The 21,239-nt window shown below is 44.9% G+C and overlaps 1 protein-coding gene across 1 annotated transcript in view; it reads right to left on the bottom strand.

Annotated features, from left to right (window-relative positions):
* Positions 1-21,239, bottom strand: part of HSD17B2 (hydroxysteroid 17-beta dehydrogenase 2) — a 76,681-nt gene that overhangs the window by 28,705 nt on the left and 26,737 nt on the right. The window contains exon 2 of the mRNA XM_059382031.1: positions 2,159-2,371. Coding sequence (XP_059238014.1) covers positions 2,159-2,371 — 213 coding nt within the window. The remainder of the gene's footprint in view (positions 1-2,158; positions 2,372-21,239) is intronic.

Here is a 21,239-nt window from a genome sequence, read left to right as displayed (position 1 = left end):
GAGACAAGAGGGAAATTTGGGTAAGAGGACGTGAATCTGCAAAGTTATGGTACATTTAGCACATTCTGTTCTGGAAACCCATCAGAATTTACTGAGGGGACCATCAGGTATTGCAAATTAAGGGTTTGGCTGGAGCCATTATCCTGAAAGCCTTCAAATCCTTATGAATATGTTTGGATTTTATTTGGTACCGGACAGAGAACCACTGAACCATTCAGTGAGACAAAGCAAAACAACTACCACAGGCCTGGCTCATAGGAGGAACCCAAGACATACAGGGTCTGTATGCCCAAGGGTTTTTAGGAGGTGGGTGACGTTGTAAGGTGCACATTGTAAGGATTACTGTCCATTCGGAAAGTTAATGGGAGAAGAAAGCTATTGAGGGGCAGGTGGAAAGTGAGGGCCTGCACTAGGTCACGGCAGCCTGGTGATGGCAGAAAGGGACTGGAATGATAAAGATCGAGGAGATAGAACTGAAGGACTTGGGACCCATAGGATTCAGGAACTGAGGGTAAGCTGCAGGTCTCAGTGCCCCACCCCACCCCAGCTGCTGGCATAATGGATGGACTAGATGGCGTTACTAGCATCCGAGCTGTGGGGTGTGCAAATGACCGCTAAAGCTCATTTGCAGACCGGCAATGAGGGAAAAGGTCACGAGGTCAGGCTTTGACAAAGTGAGGTGGGATGCCCGGCAGACAATTTTATACACATTTAAGTCCAGATGCTGAGAAGAGGGCTCAGTTGGTATGATTCGGAAGAGACTGGCGTACGTCTCACGGTTTCTCCGTTCTAACAGAACATTAGCACCACCTGGGGAACTTTCGAGTATACTGAGACCTGGCCCCCCAGTAGGATTCTCTTCACAACTGACGTTCCTAGCAAAAGGAGAGCAACAGTAGCAGTCCCCTGATTGCAGGGTCAGCTGAGCCCTTGCAGGGAGACACCGATTTAATTGGCTGGGGAAGGGCACCAGGCGGGGTGGGCACCATGGGTGTGCCAGCTGTGTACCCACATAGGGCCCCGTGCTTCTGAAAGGCCTCAGGCTTGCTTTAATTCTCGGCTAGCATCACCTTAAAGTCTTCATCATTTTTTAAAAACAAGGTGCCCCACATAATTTTCAGCTGGGTCCTCCAAGTTACATACGCCATCTTGGGCCCAGGCATGGGCATTTTCAGACATTCCCCGGTTGATTCTAATGTGCAGCTGGGTTGAGAGTCTAGCCCAGAGACACACCACCTTAGCCCAGATAATGTGGGGTGGGTAGTTTGGGGACGGAGCCCTTGGAAACATTCCCATTTATGGGAGGAATGGAGGAAAGGGTTCATGCAGGAGAAGCAGAAAAATGATCAGAGAACAAGGGAGGTGGGGTGGGTGCTGGAGGCCCCAAAGCTAAGACAAGGGAAGGTAGTGAACACATTTAAATGTCGCTGAGAGATAAAGAGCTCGGTGTTCAGGAAGATACTCATTCGCTCGGCCAGCCTAGTTAGCCAACGCGGGATGGAAGGTGAAGAAGTAAAAACAGGGTGATGGGGTTCCAACGAGCTTGACCACAAAGGAAGGGGAAGGAAAAGGGCCGTGGCTAAAGGAAGACAGTGATGGTTAAACTTTTTTTTTCTTAAGTCTGTTCCTTGTTTGGTTTTTTTTTTTGAGATTTTATTCATTTATTTGATAGCGAGATCACAAGGAGACAGAGAGGCAGGTAGAGAGGGGGGTGGGGGAACAGGCTTCCCGCTGAGCAGAGAGCCTGATGAGGGACTCGATCCCAGGGCACTGAGACCATGACCTGAGCTGAAGGCAGAGGCCCAACCCACTGAGCCACCCAGGCGCCCCTGTTCCTTGTTAATATTAGTAGGAGAAAAGCAGTGGGAGTTGTGGGCATGAGGGTAGGTAATGGGAGAGTGACCAAGCAGATGCTGGATGAATGGGTTCAAGAATTCTTCAAGTTCTGTGAGGACGGGCCATTGCTGACTTACTCATACCATCTTTATATCTGTAAGAGGGCCTGGCATGTGACAGGTGTCCAGTACAGCTGTTCTCAGTGTGAGGTGGACCGACAGAATGGACTAGAGGGCAGCGGTCAGGAGAGGCTCAAAGCAGTGTTGGTCATTTGTGAGGAGGGTGGGGGGCAGTTGAGGGCATGGACAGACAAAGGCAGTACCTCTGTTCTGCACCTTTTCCACCACTTTGCTGTGGGCATCTTTTATCTGCTGTGGGTCGGTGACATCCATCTGGAGCACAGAGAGGCGCTTGGAGCAGATTCTTCGCAAGTCCTCTGCTCCGGATCCCTTTTCATCCAGAACTCCCACAAATACCGTGAAGCCAAGTTCATCCAAGTATTTGGACAGAGCATGGCCAAATCCGGAATCGCCACCTGCAAGGGGTTAAGGCAATACAGAGTGGGTTCAAGGCCAAGTGGCAGGAGAAATTACTTAATAATACACTGCATACTACATATGATTGATTCTCCATGTTTTCTGGAGCGAGTGGGACTTGAGGAAGTTTCTTTACCTCCTATGTGGGAAAATGGGCAGAGAAGCCAAAACAGACACATTTCTCTGTATAAAAAGAAGAAAAGCGAGGTAGAATCTGGAGTGGGGCATAAGTGGAAGGGGAATTGCTGGTGGAGGGATGGTCTAGGAGTGGTTGTTGGTCAAAGAACTAAGGAGGAGGGAGAACTGTGACATTTGCTGGAGATTTCTCTATTAATCTCTGTGGTGTCCTATTTGATGTAACTTCCATCACTCCATAAAATCTTCAGTGAATCATTCATTACAAATCAATACTTCAGAGTTGGTTTGGGGTTTTAGAAATCTAACAAAATGTCCTGCTTCAGAGTGGACACAAATCAACAATAAGAGGCTTCCCAGCTCCTTCTACATTGTGAAAGATGGTGGCTCATAGCCACCTGCACTTATCAGCTCCTCAGAGCTTTTTCCCTTATGGTGACCTTCTCCCAAACCATTGACTAGAAATCCCAACCTTGGAAAGAAGCTTACAACAGAAACCAGATAGAAAACCCTAAATGTATTGCTTTGCATAAATAAGTGGATGGCATAATATGTAAAATATGTCTCAGAATTTGAGATGGGAGTTTACCCAACCCAGTCTGCAGGACATTTAGACCCTGGAAAAAATATTTTATGCTCACAGGTGTTAAAAGTAGATATCAGAAATTCTGAATGAAGGCAACATAGACCGAAAAGTCACCCATTGAGCGTTAGAAAAATAAACATGTAACAGTTAAAATGTCCCCAAAGCTCTAAAGATGAGAAATCATCTTCATATTGATTATGTTGCGTCATCTTTTCTGTAAACCTTGAGGGGTCTCTCTTATCAGAAGTCAGGGGCTATAGTCAGGCATCTACCTAAGAATTGGAATATAGAGGAGCACACTGACAGTCAACTCAAGTCTCAGTATGGAAGCCTTACTGTCCCTAAGAAGAGGATGGCCTTCTTAGGCAAAAAGACAAACTCAACACCAAATAATCAAACAATCTGATTTAAAAATGGGCGGAGGCACTGAACAGACATTTTCCCAAAGAAGACATACGGATGGCCAATAGACATGAGAAGATACCCAACATCACTCATCACCAGGAAAATGCAAGTCAAAACCACAATGAGATACCACCTTCCACCAGTTAAAATGGCTAAAATCAAAATGACAAGACATAACAAGTGTTGATGCAGAAGTGGAGAAAAAGGAACACTCACACTCACACACTGTTGATGGGAGTGCTGGTTGGTGCAGCCACTGTGGAAACAATAAGCTCCTCAAGGGATTAAGGATAAAAATGCCGTATGATGTAGCAACTCCGCTCTTGAGTATTTATCCAAAGAAAAGGAAAACACTAAATTGAAAAGATACACGCATTCCTATGTTTATTGCAGCATTGTTTAAAATGGCCAAGAAATGGAAGCAACCTGAATGTCCATCAGTAGATGAACAGATAAGGAAAACAGGTTACACACACAGAATAGTATGACGCAGCCATAAAAAAGAATGAGATCCTGCCATGTGAAACCACGTGGATGGACCGGGAGCGTTTTTTGCAAAGTGAAATAAGTCAGACTAAGAAAGACTAATACCAAATGATTCTCCTCATAAGTGAACTCTAAACAAACAAACAAACAAACAAACTGGAAAAAACAAACAAACAAACAAAAATGACAAAAACCAGAATCAGACCTGTAAATATAGAGAACAAACTTAGGGTTGTTGGGGGTGGGGGCGGTTGAACAAAATGGCCAAGACAGACTTCTAGTTAGGAAATGAATGCATCATGGGAAAAAAACACAGCATAAAGAATGCAGTCAGTGATATTTGTAACAGGACACATGGGAGCTACATTTGTGGTGAACATAATTTAATGCATGAACTTTCACTAAGTTGGGCACCGGAAACCAAGGTAACATTGTGTGACCTATACTCAAATAGTAAATAAATAACAAATAAGAAGACTAAAAGATAGAGAAATAGGCATTCATACACAGTGCTGATAAATGTTAAGGTCTAAAATCTATGACTGTTTTCAGTGTGTAAATCTTTTGCCCGAAAGAGTCTCACGATCTGTCCCAGAGAATAAACACATATATTCAGAGACACACTCGTGATGTTTTCTTTACAGCACTGGGTATAATAGCAAAAGAAGGGACTGACCTAAATGTTCATGAATAGGAAAGTGATGACATAAATTATGGTCCCTAAAATGGGATATAACATAGCACTTCAAAAAAGTTGGGGTAGAACTACATGAACTAGCCTAGCTATTGCTCCATGATATTTTGTTAAGCAAAATAAGTTATGGTATAGCACTCATTACATAGAATCCAACTTATGCCCTCCAAAAAGGGAGGGAGCTAATTCTCTACCTGTCTGTGCATGGAAATATACAAGAAAGAATTTGGAAGGAAAGACATCAAAATGCTAACAGTGGACGCCCTTAGCAGTAGAGGCATGATGGAGGGGCCTGATTTAAATGTCTTCCATTTTGCTATATGAAAGCACATATCTTTATTGTATAATTTCTCTTCCTTTATTGTTTTAAAGATTTATTTACTTGAGAGAGAGAGAGCATGCACACTCAAGTGAAGGGGAAGGGCAGAGGGAGAGAGAGACTCCTCAAGCAGACTCCCTATTGAGTGGGGAGCCCCCAGGTGGGGCTTGATCCCCGAATGCTGAGATCTGACCTGAGCTGAAATCAGGAGTGGGCCACTTAACCAACTGAGCCACCCAAGCACCCCAAATTCTCTTCTTTTAAAGGTCATTCCAATTAGAATGAAGATGGGCCAGCCCCACAAGGGTAGAAGATGGTACAACAGAGAAGCCACTGTGGCTCATGCATACAAACACTGCCCAGGAGAGAGTGTCAGCCTTAGCAAAAAGTGTAGGTGCTCCTGCTCCTTGGGCAACCCTACTATGACATGAAGGCATCTAGTTGTCATAATTGATTGCATTTAACTTTTTAAGAATTATAGTTGCAGTCTTCCTTAGTTTTGGGTGTACGACATAGTGATTCCACATCTCTATCCATTCAGCTATGTTCACCACAAGTGTAGCCATCATCTGTCGCCACACAGCGCTATTGCAATACCACCGACTGTATTCCCTCTGCTGTCCCTTTCATCCCCATGACTTACTCATTGTATAACTGGATGCTTGTACCTCCCACCCCCTCCCATTCCCCAACCCCCTCCCCTCTGGAGGCTGCCACTCTGTTCTCTGTATTTATAGACCTGTTTCTGGTATTTAATATATTCGCTTGTTTTGCTTTTTAGATTCCACATAGAAGTAAGATCATATGATATTTTTCTTTCTTTGTCTGATTTATTTCACTTAGCCTAATACCCTCTAGGTCCATCCACATTGTTGCAAATGGCAAGCTATCTCTCTTTTTTATGGCTGCATAATATTCCAGCATGTACCTGTTGTGTGTGTATGTGTGTGTATGTGTGTGTGTATACCACATCTTCTTTATCCATTCATCTATCAATGGACACTTGGGTTGCTTCCATGTATTGGCTATTGTAAGTAATGCTGATTGTTTTTAACTTTTGCTCTGTCTCCTTCCTGCTTATATACCCATGTGCATTTATGCTCAGGAAAAGGCCTCTGTGTATACATGTTTCACCACCTGGGCCTGGCCAGAGGAAGAGACAGTAGCATTTGGAACACACACACACACACACACACACACACACATCTGGGCCACGTGACAATCTCTGCCTCGGTGTAAATTAGCATATTAGAATTACGGTTCTTTTAACATATAATAATCATATATGTGTATGACAGGTTTGTGAGCCCAGTGAATGGAGCTTTGCCCTGTAGAAATAGACTTACAGTAGGACAAATCCAACTTCTGAGTCTACAGCGGGGAGACCAGATCCTGGACAATAGCAAGTTCATTAGATATTGGGTACAGTGTGTGCAACCCTTTTCTGGAAGCCCCCTATGGCACTGGTGATCAGTAATGTCTTCCAAAATTATTCTCCAAATGTCAACAGTCAAGATTACCTTTCCCACTTTACATACGGGAGACCGCTGTCACAGAGACAGTAGGAATGGACATGGACTGTTTGCCAGAGCCTAAAACCAAGTCCATGTGTCTTCATCATCCTGGATCAGCCACCTTCTCTTTTACCTGTTTAGCTAGAGAGGTGAGCTATGGGGAAGCCAACTCCAGAATGGTCCTTTTCTGGCCCAGCAGGAAGGGTGAGATTAACCTTAAAAATAACTAACTTATAACCCGATGGAAGAGCAGATCTGGAGCTGGGTTATACATGCTGTGCTGGGTGAGGCCAGGTGTTCAAGGACAATGCCTCCCACTTGGAAAGCACCGCAGCCTGGGCTTCTGCTTCCTGTTGGCACAGCTGGGTATATTGGGATTAAAGCTGGATTAAAGCTCCCCATTTCCCTGAGAGGTTTGTGTCCTCTCGGGTGCCAGCACATTCCCTCTCTGCACAGAGAATCGTTCTGCAGGGCAGAGGTGAATGCTGTGGCCCTCGGTTCCATGCAGCAAATAAACTCAGCCAGGGATCTACAGAGGAAGGTGAGACAATGTCTGTCACCTAAATGTCTATCAATTGATGGTTGGATAAACAAAATGTGGTGTATCCAAACAGGAAAATATTTTTCAGACATGAAGGGAGTAAAGCTGTGATACACACTACATCAAGGGTGGATCTTGAAAACTTCCTGCTAAGTGAGAGAAGGAGACACAATGATCCCGACTCCATGCTCTCTGAGCAGAGAAGAGTCTGGAAGATATTTTTAAAGGTAGTGCCTTTGACCAGCTTCGTGAATCCAGGACCTAACTCTCTCTGGAGAAAGGTCCGAGGAAGAACCTGGCATATGGTAGATGCGGGCAAATCACAGATGTGTTGTTGCCTCAGTTCCAGGCCAACACAGTAAAGCAAACCACAGTAAAGAAGTCAAATGGATGTTGTGGTTTCCCAGTACATATAAAAGTTATATTTATACTATTTACACTATTATACTGTTTAAATGTACAGAAGTATAATGTCTAAAAAGAAACCCAATGTGCATGCCTTAATTCAAAAATAATTTAATGGGGTTGCCTGGCTCGTTCAGTCAGTAGAGCATACGACTCTTGATCTCAGGGTTGTGAGTTCAATCCCCACACTGGGTGTGGAGCCTGCTTAAAATAAATTAGTTCATTTTAAAAAAGACTTTATTGATAAAGAATGATAACCATCATCTGGGCTTTCAGCAAGTCATAATCTTTTTGCCAGCGGAGGTTCTTGCCTGGAAGCTGATGGCTACTGACCAAGCGGGGTGGTGGTTGCTGTTGCAATTCCTTAAAATAAGATAACAGTAAAGCTTTCTACATCGATTGACTCTTCCTTTTGAGAACAATTTCTCTGTTTCACATGTCGTTATCTCATAGCATTTTACCCACAGTAGAACTTCTTTCAAAATCGGAGTCCGTCTTCTCCAACCCTGCTGATGTATCAGCTCAGTTTATGTACTATTCTGAATCCTCTGTTGGCATTTCAGCAGTCTTCAGAACATCTTCACCCAGACTAGAAACCACTTTCACAACGAACCAGTTTCTCTGCTCATCCATAAGTAGCAACTCCTCACCCACTGAGAGTTTCGTCGTGAGATGACAGCGATGCAGTCCTATCTTCCGGCTCCACTTCTGATTCTGCTTCTTCTGCTCTTTCCACCACATCTGCAGGGACTTTCTCCCCTGAAGTCTTGAACGGCTCCAAGTCATGCCTAAGGGTTGGAACCGACTTCTTCTAAACTCCCATTAATGTTGATAATGCCGACCTCTTCCCACGAATCCTGAATGTTCTGAATGGCATCTAGAATGGTGAATCCTTTCTGAAAGGTTTTCAATGAACTTTGCCCAGATCCATCCGAGGAATCACTAAAGGCATCTTTAGCCTTACAAAATGTATTTTTTTTAAAGATTTTATTTATTTATTTGACAAAGAGAAATTACAAGTAGATGGAGAGGCAGGCAGAGAGAGAGAGAGACGGAAGCAGGCTCCCTGCCGAGCAGAGAGCCCGATGCGGGACTCGATCCCAGGACCCTGAGATCATGACCTGAGCCGAAGGCAGCGGCTTAACCCACTGAGCCACCCAGGCGCCCACAAAATGTATTTTTTAAAAGATTTTATGTATGTATGTATTTATTTATTAGAGAGAGAGAGAGAGAGTCACAAGCAGGGGGCAAAGACAGAGGGAGAAGCAGACTCCCTGCGGAGCAGGCTGCAGAATGGATGGTGTGTTAGCGGACATGAAAACAATATTAATGTCCTTGTCCGCCTCCATCAGAGCTCCTGGGTGACTGGGTACACTGCCAGTGAGCAGTCACATTTTGAAAGGAACTTTTTTTTTTTTCCTGAGCAGTAAGTCTCAACACTGGGCTCAAGGTATTCAGTGAACTGTGTTGTAAGCAGACGCCCCATCATGCACGCTTTGTTGTCCCGTTTATAGATCACAGGCAGGGCAGGTGTAGCTTAATTCTGAAGGGCTCAAGGATTTTCTGAATGGTAAAGGAGCCCCAGCTTTATCTTCGGGTCACCATCGGCATCAGTCCCTGATAAGAGAGTCAGCCTGGGGCACCTGGGTGGCTCAGTCAGTTAAACCGCTGCCTTCGGCTCAGATCATGATCCCAGGGTCCTGGTAGGTCTAGCCGTGCATCAGCCTCCTTGCTCGGCAGGGAGCCTGCTTCTCCCTCTCCCTCTGCCTGCCGCTCAACCTACTTGTGCTCTCTCTCTGTCGAATAAATAAATAAAATCTTAAAAAAAAAAAAAAAGGAAGGAAGGAAGAAAGAGAGAGAGCCTGTTCTTGGCAGCTTTGAAGCCAAGCGTTGACTTCTCCTCTCCAGCTATGACAGCCTGTTGTGGAGCGACAATCTGTTGTTCGGTGTGGCTGCCTTCCTTGTCTCAGCTCCCTCTCCGAAGAACTTGCTGCGGCTTCTGCTTCAGCCCTTGCTGCCTGACCATGCACTTTCAGGTTCTAAAGACGGCTTCTTCCCTTAAACCTCCTCAAAGCACCCCTGCGAGCTCCAGACTCTTCCCCTGTGGCTTCCTCACGCTTCCCAGCCTTCGCAGAGTTGAAGAGAGTTAAGCCTTTGCTCTGGAGTAGGCTTTGGCTTAAGGGAACGTCGTGGCTGGTTTGATCTTCTGTCCAGATCCCTGGAACTCTCTCCCTATCAGCAATAAGGCTGTTGCCCCTTCTTAACATTGGTGTGTTTGCCCGAGAAGCACTTTTAATTTCCTTCGAGAAATTTCCCTTTGCTTTCATAAGTTGGCTGACTGGTGCCAGAGGTCTGGCGCCAGCTTATCTCAGCTTTCAATGTGCCCTTTTCATCGAGCTTAATCATTTCTAGCTTTTGACTAACAGTGAGAGATGGGGGACTCTTCCCTTCACTTGAACACTGAGAGGTCATTGTAGGATTACCAACAGGTCTAATTTCAGTTTGAGTTTCAGGGAACAGGGAGGCCTGGGGACAGGGGGAGAGATCTGGGAGCAGACATTTAATGGAGCAGTCAGGACACAAACACCCTTTATCAATTAAGTTGGTCATCTTATATGAGCTCACTTCGTGACACCCCAAACCAATTACAACACTAACATCAAAGATCACCGATCACATATCACCATAAAAAATAAAATCGTAATGAAAAAGTTGGAAATATCGTGAGAATTACCAAAATGGGACGCATAGACACAAGAGCAGGATGCTGTTGGGAAAAAGGCGCCAAGAGACTTGCTCAACGCAGGAATGCCACTAAGAGGAGGTGTGTCTGTACTAGATGCAACTGTGTGATGACATGCTGATCTCTGCCAGGCTCTGGGATCCTGGAAGACCACAGACAGAAACATCCCAAGCAAAGAGGTCACCTTTCCCATGTGACTTAGGGAAGACTCACGGATACGCGCTTGTTTACGAACGATAAGGCCAGACCCAGTCCTTCCAAACTTCCATTCATTGCTTCGTAAGTGACTGACCGAACTGCCTATTGCCAATGATTCACCGGAACAAAACACTAGTTAAACTAAACTTCGGTACAGATTCTCTGCTTTCCCAGCACCTGGCCAGCCCTCAGCCTGAGCCAGCAGACAGCCCGTCCTGAGAACAAGCTGGTCTCAGGGGGCAGCATTCTCTCTTCTGTTGTCTTGTCAAGGCACTCCTGTCCATTCCAGTCGCCCTCACCTGGTTCTGTGGGGACATGTTTACTTCCTCCTATGAAAGCAACATTCTTTTCTCGCCTAACTCATGAAATACGTGCCAACCTTTGGTCAGAGTGTTTCCCATACTGCGACAATCCCCTCTCCCACAATGACCCTTTCAAATAGTCTCTCCTTAGTAAATCTGTATTTATTTGTATTCGATGGTGACTTAAGAAAGCCAAAGTTCATAGGAGGCCACCTGCTTGTCCTTACCTGTACGGAAGCATAGCGTAGGGGCTTGGGGGAGAGCCTGGGTCCCACCATCCCTACCTGTGCAACCCTGGACACTTTATTTAGCGTCTCTGTGTCTCAGCTTCCTCATCTATAAAGTGGGCTTCATGATGGTACCTATATCTGTTAATATTTGTGATGTGCGGGACGCCTGGGTGGCTCAGTTGGTTAAGCAGCTGCCTTCGGCTCAGGTCATGATCCCAGCGTCCTGGGATCGAGTCCCACATCGGGCTCCTTGCTCAGCAGGGAGCCTGCTTCTCCCTCTGCCTCTGCCTGCCATTCTGTCTGCCTGTGTTCGCTCTCTCCCCCTCTCTCTCTCTGATAAATAAATAAAATCTTTAAAAAAAAAAAAATATTTGTGATGTGCTTAGCAGTGCCTGTTCCAAGTAATTCTTATCTAGATCTTTTTTTTTTCTTTAAACAAAACTCATCCTTCCTGATGTTCAGGCCTTTACATGCCCAAATTGATAGATGGGGAATGTGTGTCTACCGAGAATCAACTGAACATCTTGGGTAAGACCCAGGCTGCCTCAACTTGCCTCTTCTAGGTTTGAGCCTTGGAGAATGTTCCATGGAGTTTTGTAGAGCCTCCACTTCCCCATATGGGAAGTGGGGTTGTGACAGTAAGTCTCCCCTCAGACTGATGTTGTGAGGTCACACACAGAGGAGGTCTTACACAAGACCCAGCGCATTGTCAGTGGCTGTTATCAGTAACATGGCTGGGACCTGGATATCTCCTCTGATTTATAGTGTTAAAGATGTCTTAGTCTTGGTGTATTAAGGGTATGGGCTTGTGCAGGTGTTAGAGGACCTTGGGAAAATATAGTATGGGGAGCTGCTCCCTGTTGAGTGAGATAGGATAACCCTTGTGTACTCTCGAAACCCAAAGACCAGGCTGGGGCTTTCCCTGTTTACCGAGTTCCAGCCAGCCTTCCACATACAACTCATTAAATCCTCCCAACCACTCTGAAAGGGAAGTCCTTTCACGGTCACCAGTAACAGAGCAGGACACTGAGACACGAAAGGGTTAAGTCATTCAGCTGGGACATGGCAGAGGGAGAGTGGAACCGAGTCAGGGTTCAGGATATAAACACCGGGGATGACTTCTAATAGCGGAATGCACAAACACAAGTGGGAAATCTGCTGGGTATGGATAAGAACACCTGGTCTGGATATGTGTTTTGCTTGCACAGGGTTATTTTGTAGAAATCTAAACTCACAGCTAGAATGAGGTGATTTCACCTGGGAATCCAGGTCGGTGGTTTCTCATGGTTCACCAGGAGGTGGGCAAACTCCAGGCCTGCATTCCAACAAGGAGCCCATGAGTTCAAGCTGAGGATCTCCGTGGCTGCTGCCGTCCATGGGCCATACGCTCAGAGCAGGGCTCCATGATGGGCACTGAGCCACTGCCAACATTCCTCACTACTGATACAGACCTCACCCCTGTAGGCTTTTGAGCCCAAGACCCCTGATGTACTTTGCCCCACCTACAAAGATCACCTGAGTCAAGAGCTATTTATCTTAAAACCTGCAGAAAACTAAGGAGGAAAGGACTTTCTTCTCCCTGAAGACTTAAGCAATCCATCAGATTGCCACTCTCAAGTTGACACTGCCCGTTCCCTATAAAATAGATCAGGGTATGATAAAATGGTAGATAAATAAAATAAGACTCCAGTGCTCTTAAGACTTCCCTGAGGGGCCATTGAAGGCTCAGCTCCAAATCCAAGAAGAGCAAATACTTGACAATTATACCGCCAACACCCACCTCCTTTGCCTGTTGCATTCTCAAAGGGTAGTAACTGTTGGGTGGTGAGGCTCTGGGAAAAGTCCATGTTTTACTGCAAGTAAATGCATTTTTCCTGGAATGTAACCTTTATGAATGAACACGATTAAGGTGGACAACTGAGATGCCAAAATGTTACAGCTGGGTTATGCCAGAATTGTTTGTCGGTCTTTCTTTCTTTGTTTCTGGATTCTATTTATTTATTTGAGAGAGAGAGAGTGAGCAAGAGTGAGAGGGGGAGGGGGAGAGGGAGAAGTAGATTTCCCACTGAGCAGGGAGTCCGACATGGGACTCGATCCCAGGACTCTAGGATCATGATCTGAGCCAAAGGCAGATGCCCAACCCACTGAGCCAACCAGGTGCCCCCAGATTTGCTCTTTCTAAAGCCATGTTCTTTTACTACTATGAGTTGTTGTCTCCTTGAACACCTTGGGCAGGGTCGGGGGGTGGGGAGGAAGATGCACAAAGTGGGGACACAGGTGATGAGAGCTGTGTGCCAGAGAAGGATCCCCAACATGGGTGCCAGACCCCTTCATCATCTGTGCAGCAGCACAAACTACTGACAGCTGCTCTTCCAGGAAGGGAAAATGCAATGATTTGTTCTCAGTGGTGCATGAAGGAATAGCTCCAAGCATGGTTGCAAATAAGAAACCAATCCAAATAACTCTGCTGGGTTTAAACAAGAGGTTGTATTCTCAGGCTACAATCCAGTTCTGACCCCTCTCCTGGACTTCACTGGCTCTACCCCAGTCCATCGCCAACTGCTTCACCTTCTGGAATTCCTTATTCAAACTATTCGAACTGGCTTTCCCCTTCTTGCAGTTACCCAGCACCAATGCCTCTCTCTCGATCCTCACTGCCATTCGGTACCCTTGCCTTCCATCCTAAGATTTTGACGACTGTCTCTATATCTCCCTTTGTGCCTCTCGTGACAAAAAACAAACAAACAAACAAACAAAAAGCCAGCTCAGCTCAGCTCAGCCTACCATCAGATCGCTACCAAGTTGGGAATATACTTTCTCAGATGTGACAGAGGATGACATCATCATTGTCCCAAATTTCATATGATATCTGTTGAGATTATACCAGTTAAGAAACAGTGGACACGACTCTCAATACTGACATCCCGGAAACTGATGCTGATGGGGATGCTGTGATCAGAATTTCTGAAATCCTTGGCCAAGTAGCTTAAGTATCCGGATGAGGGTGGGGAAACTCCCTATAGACAGGACTAGGGGACGCAGCCAAGACTTCTCAGTCCCATTTCCTCTAAGGGTGTCTTTGCAGAGGTTTGGAGAGTACTTTTTTTTTTTTAATCCCTACTTTATGCCCACTTCCTCATGAAGAAAGAAAACAGGAAGAAAACTATCCAACAGATGGTACCCATGATCATAAGAAAGGTGGTATGCTGACTTTCCCCAAATGCCACTTTTAAGTTCAGACATGTCTTCCTGTCTCTCTACACATTTATTAACGTGTACATACATCATTCATTCAGCGATCACTGTGTTAGGTCCTAGAGACACCACCATAAAAGAGAGACATCTCCCCACCTTCATGGAACTTACTGCCTGGGAGACCAAGCTTCTTAATCCGGAGTCCCATTAAAATCGCTGGAACACTAAAAAAAAAGGTCAGTGTCCAGGCCCCATATGTACACAGTCTTATTTGTTTACTCTGGGATGGGGCGAAGTACTGGCAGTTGTTTCTAGAGCTCTCCAGATGATTCCAGTGTGCAGTCAGGGTTGAGAAACGTCAATCTGAGGCAGAGATCTCAACCGGTGGTGACTTCAAACCCCTAGATATTAGGCAATGTTGGGAGGCCTTTTTGTTTGTTGCAAGTCTGAGGGTGTTCTTGGCATCCCGTGGGTAGATGCTAAGGATGTTTCTTGACCTACTGTAATGCACAGGGCAGTCCCTACCACAAAGAACCATCCTGCCCCAAACAGCAGTGCTGCCGAGGCTGAGATACACTGACCTAGGATGAAGACAGATGTTCGGTAAATCATTACCATACAGAGTGATAAATGTTATATAGAGAAAGTTCTAGGAACTATGGGCCATAGCTTCTATCTAAAGGGAACTCCAAGTCCCTTCTTCAGTAAACATTCCGTCGGAGAAGAATACAGGCAAGAAAGATAAGGAGCGAGATCACGTCCAGCAGGCAAGGACTGTCTTGTGATGTCTAGTTCACTGTTCTATGCCCTGTGCCTAAAACAATGCCGGGTGCACCAGAGCTGCTCCGTAAATATTTGCTGAATGACTAAAGGCCCATCTGATGAAATGGAGGCATCGGGCACAGTCACCTTCTTCATCCCCTTGCTGTGTACGGGTTTCCTTGATTCATTGCTCCTCCTCTGCAGCCTGCTAGCTCCTGCCTGCCATCCTTCTGGCCCACAGTGCCCGCTTCTGTCTGTGAGCTTACCTTTCCTCTGCTTCACAGCCCCAGACGTTTCAACTGATCGTAGGATAAAATTCAAGTTCTTAAGTCCAGCGTCAAAGACTGCATAATCTGATTCTAATCTACATTCCCAAGTTTATCTCTCCCACCTTCCACGGGCATGTCAAATGTCCCAGAGAACCATACCTGGAATGTTCTTTGTCCTTATCCACATCTTTGATGACATGGGACGTTCTGCCTGGAATGCTCATGTTTTTAGCATTTCCTGCCATTTTAATTTTTTTTAAATGATTCCCTACCAAAAATATAGAGAAATGTATAACGGATTATGTACCTGTTTTCCATCAACAAGAATTATCAATACTTGGTTTCATCTATTTCCTTCCCACACACTTTTTCTCTCTTTCCTGCATTTTAAAGCAAATCCCCCCCACCCTGCTTAATATGTTATCCACAAACCTGTGAGTATGTCAGTATACGCAAAGATCAGACACGGACTTTTCAAACCCAACCATACGGTCATTATCAGCCGACCAAAGTGAGCAATTCTTCTCTAATGTTATCTAATATCCAGGGCGCATTCAAAGTTCCCTGTTTATTTCAAAAATGATTTTTCAAGTTGGTTTCGCTCAAGGTAGGAACACGTGCCACACATCACACTTGGTTTGCACATCTCCTCAGTCTCATCCGTTCTACAAAATTCTATTCCCTCTTCCCATGGCATTTATCTGTTGAAGAAACCATGGTGTTTGTCCTTTAGAATAGCCTACATCCTAAATTTGGTGATTTGCTTCCTTGTGCTGTCAGATAATTTGCTCCTCTGTCCTCTGCATTTCTGGTAATGTTGGAGCTACAGGCGGAGTTCGATTTGGGTTCATACCCCCTCCCCGCCTAGGACTGCCTTATAGGCGATGTTGGGGTGTTTCCTGTTCCATCACCAGCAGATGTAAGGATGAGTCATGTCCCGCTTTTCATGATGATTGATCGGCGAATTCAGACACTGTCAACCCAACCATATAATTCAAAGTTCCCCACAGACCTTTCACACAAGGCTGCGCCTACATTAATGACAGTAATGACTGTTGCCTCTGTTCACATTTCATTCAAGATTAAAAAAAAAAAACACAATGATTTTTCTACGTCTGTCATTTCTTTTGCATGTGTTAGCTAAAATTGTGAAGACTGACACAGATTTTAAATTGCGTTCATTAGCCTTATTACTATTATTGTGATTTCTTATTATCTTGAACTGTCATATGTATATTAAGAATAAAGCAAATGAAGTATTATGTTAATTATTAGGAACCAAGATGTTTGGCATCGAAGGGGTTCAGTAAAAGTCTTGTCATCTTAAATTTGAATTGAGGGGCACCTGGGTGGCTTAGTCGGTTAAGCGTCCACCTTCAGCTCCGGTCATGATCCCAGGGTCCTGGGATCGAGCCCCATATTGGGCTCCCTGATCAGCGCAGAGACTGCTTCTCCTCTCCTTCTGTCCCTGCCCCCCTAACCCCTGCTCAGCTCTCTCACGCTCATGCTTGCTCTCTCTCAAATAAATAAATAAAATCTTAAAATTTGAATTGAAAGTCTCAGGACAAATTCATGATTGATTTTGCTCTTTCTAAACATCACATAGTCTTTAGTTCTGTCCCCTCAAAAGGCTTTGAAGCAATAACAATCCCCCCAATTCATATTTTAAAAACCCTAGTCGCAGTGTGACGGAGTTAGGAGTTGGGGCCTCTGAGAGGTGATGAGGTCAGCAGGGTGGAGCCTGCGAATGGGATTAGCGCTCTCGCCAGGAGAGGCCAGAGAGCAAGCCTGCTCCCTTGCCGCCGGGGTGGGATGGAGGGCAGGATACGAGGAGTATCAGCAGCCTGCACCCTGAAAAGGGCCCTTCCCTGAACCTGACCATGCTGGCACCAGAACTGTGAGAAATACATTTCTCTTGTTTATATATGGTATTTTATTACAGCAACCTGAGCTAAGACACTTAAGCTGCCAATGGTTTAACAATCAGCTCCCCAAATTTCTCAATATTTAACAATTGCCTCTCCAACACAGCACTGGAAGCACACAGCAGCTTGAGAAAAACCCAGAGTTAGTTATCAGGGAGGAAAAAGAATATCAACTTATTTTTCTTTGTTTTTTTTTTTTAAGATTTTTTTTATTTATTATTTATTTGACAGACAGAGACCACAAGTAGGCAGAGAGACAGGCAGAGAGAGAGGAGGGGAAGCAGGCTCCCCGCTGAGCAGAGAGCCCAATGTGGGGCTCCATCCCAGGACCCCGGGATCATGACCTGAGCCAAAAGCAGAGGCTTTAACCCACTGAGCCACCCAGGTGCTCCTCAACTTATTTTTCTTAGCGGCTCAGGTCAGAGGTAGCCAGACTAAATTCTTTCCTACCTCAGGACCTTCACACATACAGTACTTTCTTTCTTTCTTTCTTTCTTTCTCTCTCTCTCTCTTTGTTTTTGCTTATGTTTTTTGGCCTTCTGGGCTCATTCTCATCCTTCAGGCCTTAGCTTAATGCCCCCACTTCAGAAGGACCTTCCTGACTATTGTGTCTGAAGTAGATGTCCCCAGGGTACCTGGGGGGACTCAGTTGGTTAAGCAGCTGACTCTTGGTTTCAGCTTAGGTCCTGGTCTCAGGGTCACAAGATCGAGCCCCATGTTGGGCTCCATGCTCACCACAGGGTTCTGCTTCTCTCTGTCTCCCTCTGTCCATCCCCCCTTCCTCTCTCAAATAAAGCAACAAAAATCTTAAAAAAAAATACAGTAGATGGATGTGGTGGATGGCCCTGAGATGTACTACCCAGACGCCCTTCAAGAAGGACTCACGGCAGACCTCCTTCAGAAGTCAGCTCCCCCACAGGGATTGTCTCAGCTAGCGAGAGCCACCCTCCCCAGTGTGGTCCACACCCCATCACTGATCAGGGTAAGAGCCTAAGCCAAGGCCTGGTCCCTTTAACCCAACCTGAATGGAGAAATCCCAAGGAATTGACCATCCTGCTTCCTTCTCCCCAGGACACTCCTTGGGAAACACCTTGCATGCTCAACTCTGCCACGGCGTCTGTTTCCCGGGGGACCCCCCCGGGACCATTCCCCACTCCAAGTCTCACACTGCATTATTCTTTATCGCAGCCTTTTCACTGGTTCCTTCAATTCAAAAGTGACTGTATTTGTTGATTGACTTGCTTTTTAGAAAATTCCCTTTGTAGATGGGCACCGGGGTGGCACAGTCAGTGAAGCGTCTGACTCCCAATTTTGGCTCAGGTCATAAACTGAGTGTCTGGAGATGGAGCCCTGCGCTCAGTAGGGAGTCTGCTTGAGATTCTCTCTCCCTCTCCTTCTGCCCCTCCCCCCTCCAAAATAAATAAATAAGTCTTTTTAAACAATTCCCTTAGTAGAATATAAAGTGACGATTTATGCACAGGAACTATTTGTTCTTATATCCCTATGCGATCACAATGGTCAACGTGTAACAGGTATTCAAGGACTTTCTTGAAAACAAACGCTCCCTGTATAACCAGCGATACACTGATGGCCCTCAGAAAGACACCCCCTTCCCCAGCTCAGATCCTTTTTAAGTGACCATTTATCCGTTCATTTTTTTTTTGACACACACCTAACTTATTAAAGGTTTCTCAAATTTTATATTAAAAAATGAAATTAGAGTACACAAATGACTCTAATTCAGCATTCTACTGAGATCTGGTTGAAAATCTGCTTTGCCCCTAGGGCATATAGGAACGCATAAAAAGCTGGTGTGGCAATGGGTAGAGTAGACAGGCCCTAATGAATTTTGTGCCATCTAAGGGAATCAGGTCTCGAAGATATGAGAGCCTATATTTATGATCAGGGTGCCTGGGTGGCTCAGATGGTTAAGAGCCCACCTCCTGTTATCAGCTCAGGTCTTATCTCAGGGTCATGAGTTCAACCCCTGCCCTGGGCTCCATGCTGGGGGTAGAGCCTACTAAAACAAACAAACAAATAAATACAACTGTTATTTCATTTCATGCCTCAGATCTCCAGGTAAAGTGGCTCCTTTTAAAAAATAGATTTTAGGGGCGCCTGGGTGGCTCAGTGGGTTAAGCCGCTGCCTTCGGCTCAGGTCATGATCTCAGGGTCCTGGGATCGAGTCCTGCATCGGGCTCTCTGCTGAGTGGAGAGCCTGCTTTCCTCTCTCTCTCTCTGCCTGCCTCTCTGTCTACTTGTGCTCTCTCTCTGTCAAATAAATAAATAAAATCTTTAAAAAAAATAAAAATAAAAAATAGATTTTAATTTTTGAAAGGCCTCACTGGATCAGTCAGTGGAATGTGTGACTCTTGATCCTAGGGCTGTAGGTTTGAGCTCCATGTTAGGGGTAGAGCGTACTTAAATAAAATCTTTAAAATAAATAAATAAATAAAAATAGATTTTAACTTTTTAGAGCAGTTTTAGATTTACAGAAAAATTGGGAAGATGAGTATGTGACATATCCTACAGGCTGTGAACCAATTTGGATATGTTACCATGAACTCCATCCCATATTTATTCATATTTCCTAACTTTTTACTTAATGTCCTTTTTCTGTTCCAGGACATACCAATATCATGTTAGGTCTCCTTGGGTTCCTCTTGGCAGTGGTGGTTTCTCAGCCTTTTAATGTTTTGGATATCTTTGATGGCTTTATTTATTTATTTATTTAAAAGATTATTTATTTATTTATTCGACAGAGAGAGATCACAAGTAGGCAGAGAGGCAGGCAGGAGAGAGGAGGAAGCAGGCTCCCCGCTGAGCAGAGAGCCCGATGCGGGGCTCGATCCCAGGACCCTGAGATCATGACCCGAGCCGAAGGCAGCGGCTCAACCCACTGAGCCACCCAGGCGCCCTCTTTGATGGTTTTAAAGAGTACTGGTCAGGTGTATTGTAAGACACTCCTCTCCTGGAATTTGTCTGATGTTTTTCTTCTGATTAGATTGTGGTTATGGGTTTGGGCAAGGAGATCACAGAGATAAAGCGCCATCATATCATATCACACAAAGATGAAGCGCCATTCATCATATCACACGAAGAGTACGTACTATCAGCATGACTTATGACTGTTCATGTTACCCTTGATTTCCTGGGTGATGCAATGTTGTTGGCAGATTTCTCTACTATAAAGTTGCTCTCTTCCCCGTTCTGTACTGTGCTGTTGGGAAGGAAGTCTTTATACATAGGTCTCACTGAAGGAGTGAGGAGCTATCGTCCCTTCTTTTAGAATGAAGTATTTGGAATTATTAGGAACCTTTCCACATTTATTTATTTGTCTTTTGATTAATTAAGTAATTTTTAAGTTCTCATTTATTCATTTATTCCATTATTCACTTATGTCATTATGGACTCATGAATATTCATTTTCTATTTTGGGTGACAATCCAATACTATTTTATTGCTCATAAATTTTTAAAAGATTTTATTTATTTGCAAGAGAGAACGCGAGTGTGAGAGAGAGAGAGAGAGAGAGCATGCAAGAGCCCAGGGGAGGGGCACAGGGAGAGGGAGAACCAAACTCCCCGCTGAGCAGAGAGCCCAACGCAGTGCTCCATCCCAGGACCCTGGGATCATGAACTGAACCGAAGACAGACGCTTAACCCACTGAGCCACCCAGCCAGGTGCCCCATTTTATTGCTCATATTATTCTAGCTTTGGCCATCTGGAGTTCTTTCGGTTGGCTCCTGTCAAAGTATATATTTTTATTCCTATTTTAAAGGTAAGGAAACTCAAAAAATGTAGTGTTTCCACCATCACTCAGCTAACAAGAGTAGAGAATCTTAAGATTCTACGGCATGCGTTTCTGGTTTTGTTTTCATTTTGGTTTCCCTATTTATCATGTTTTATCTGAATCTAGTCCATGTTTACACATCAGTGACTAGTGTGTATTTTACCTGATGGAGTTATTTAAGGCAATGACAGCTTTGAGACTCTCAATGCTCTATGTACATTAGAGGGAAAATGTCGTAGCTACTTTTTGACTTTTATAGTGTACACCTTGACGAATTTTCACAGAGCGAATCCACTTATGCAACCAGCTCCCTGGTCAGGACCCAAATCATTACCAGCTCACCCAGAACCTCCCTGTGCCTCCTT

Source organism: Mustela nigripes, chromosome 17, assembly GCF_022355385.1.
Source record: "Mustela nigripes isolate SB6536 chromosome 17, MUSNIG.SB6536, whole genome shotgun sequence".
Lineage (NCBI taxonomy): Eukaryota > Metazoa > Chordata > Mammalia > Carnivora > Mustelidae > Mustela > Mustela nigripes.
The sequence above is the reverse complement of the archived record's forward strand: the minus strand, read 5'-3'. Positions and strand labels throughout refer to the sequence as shown.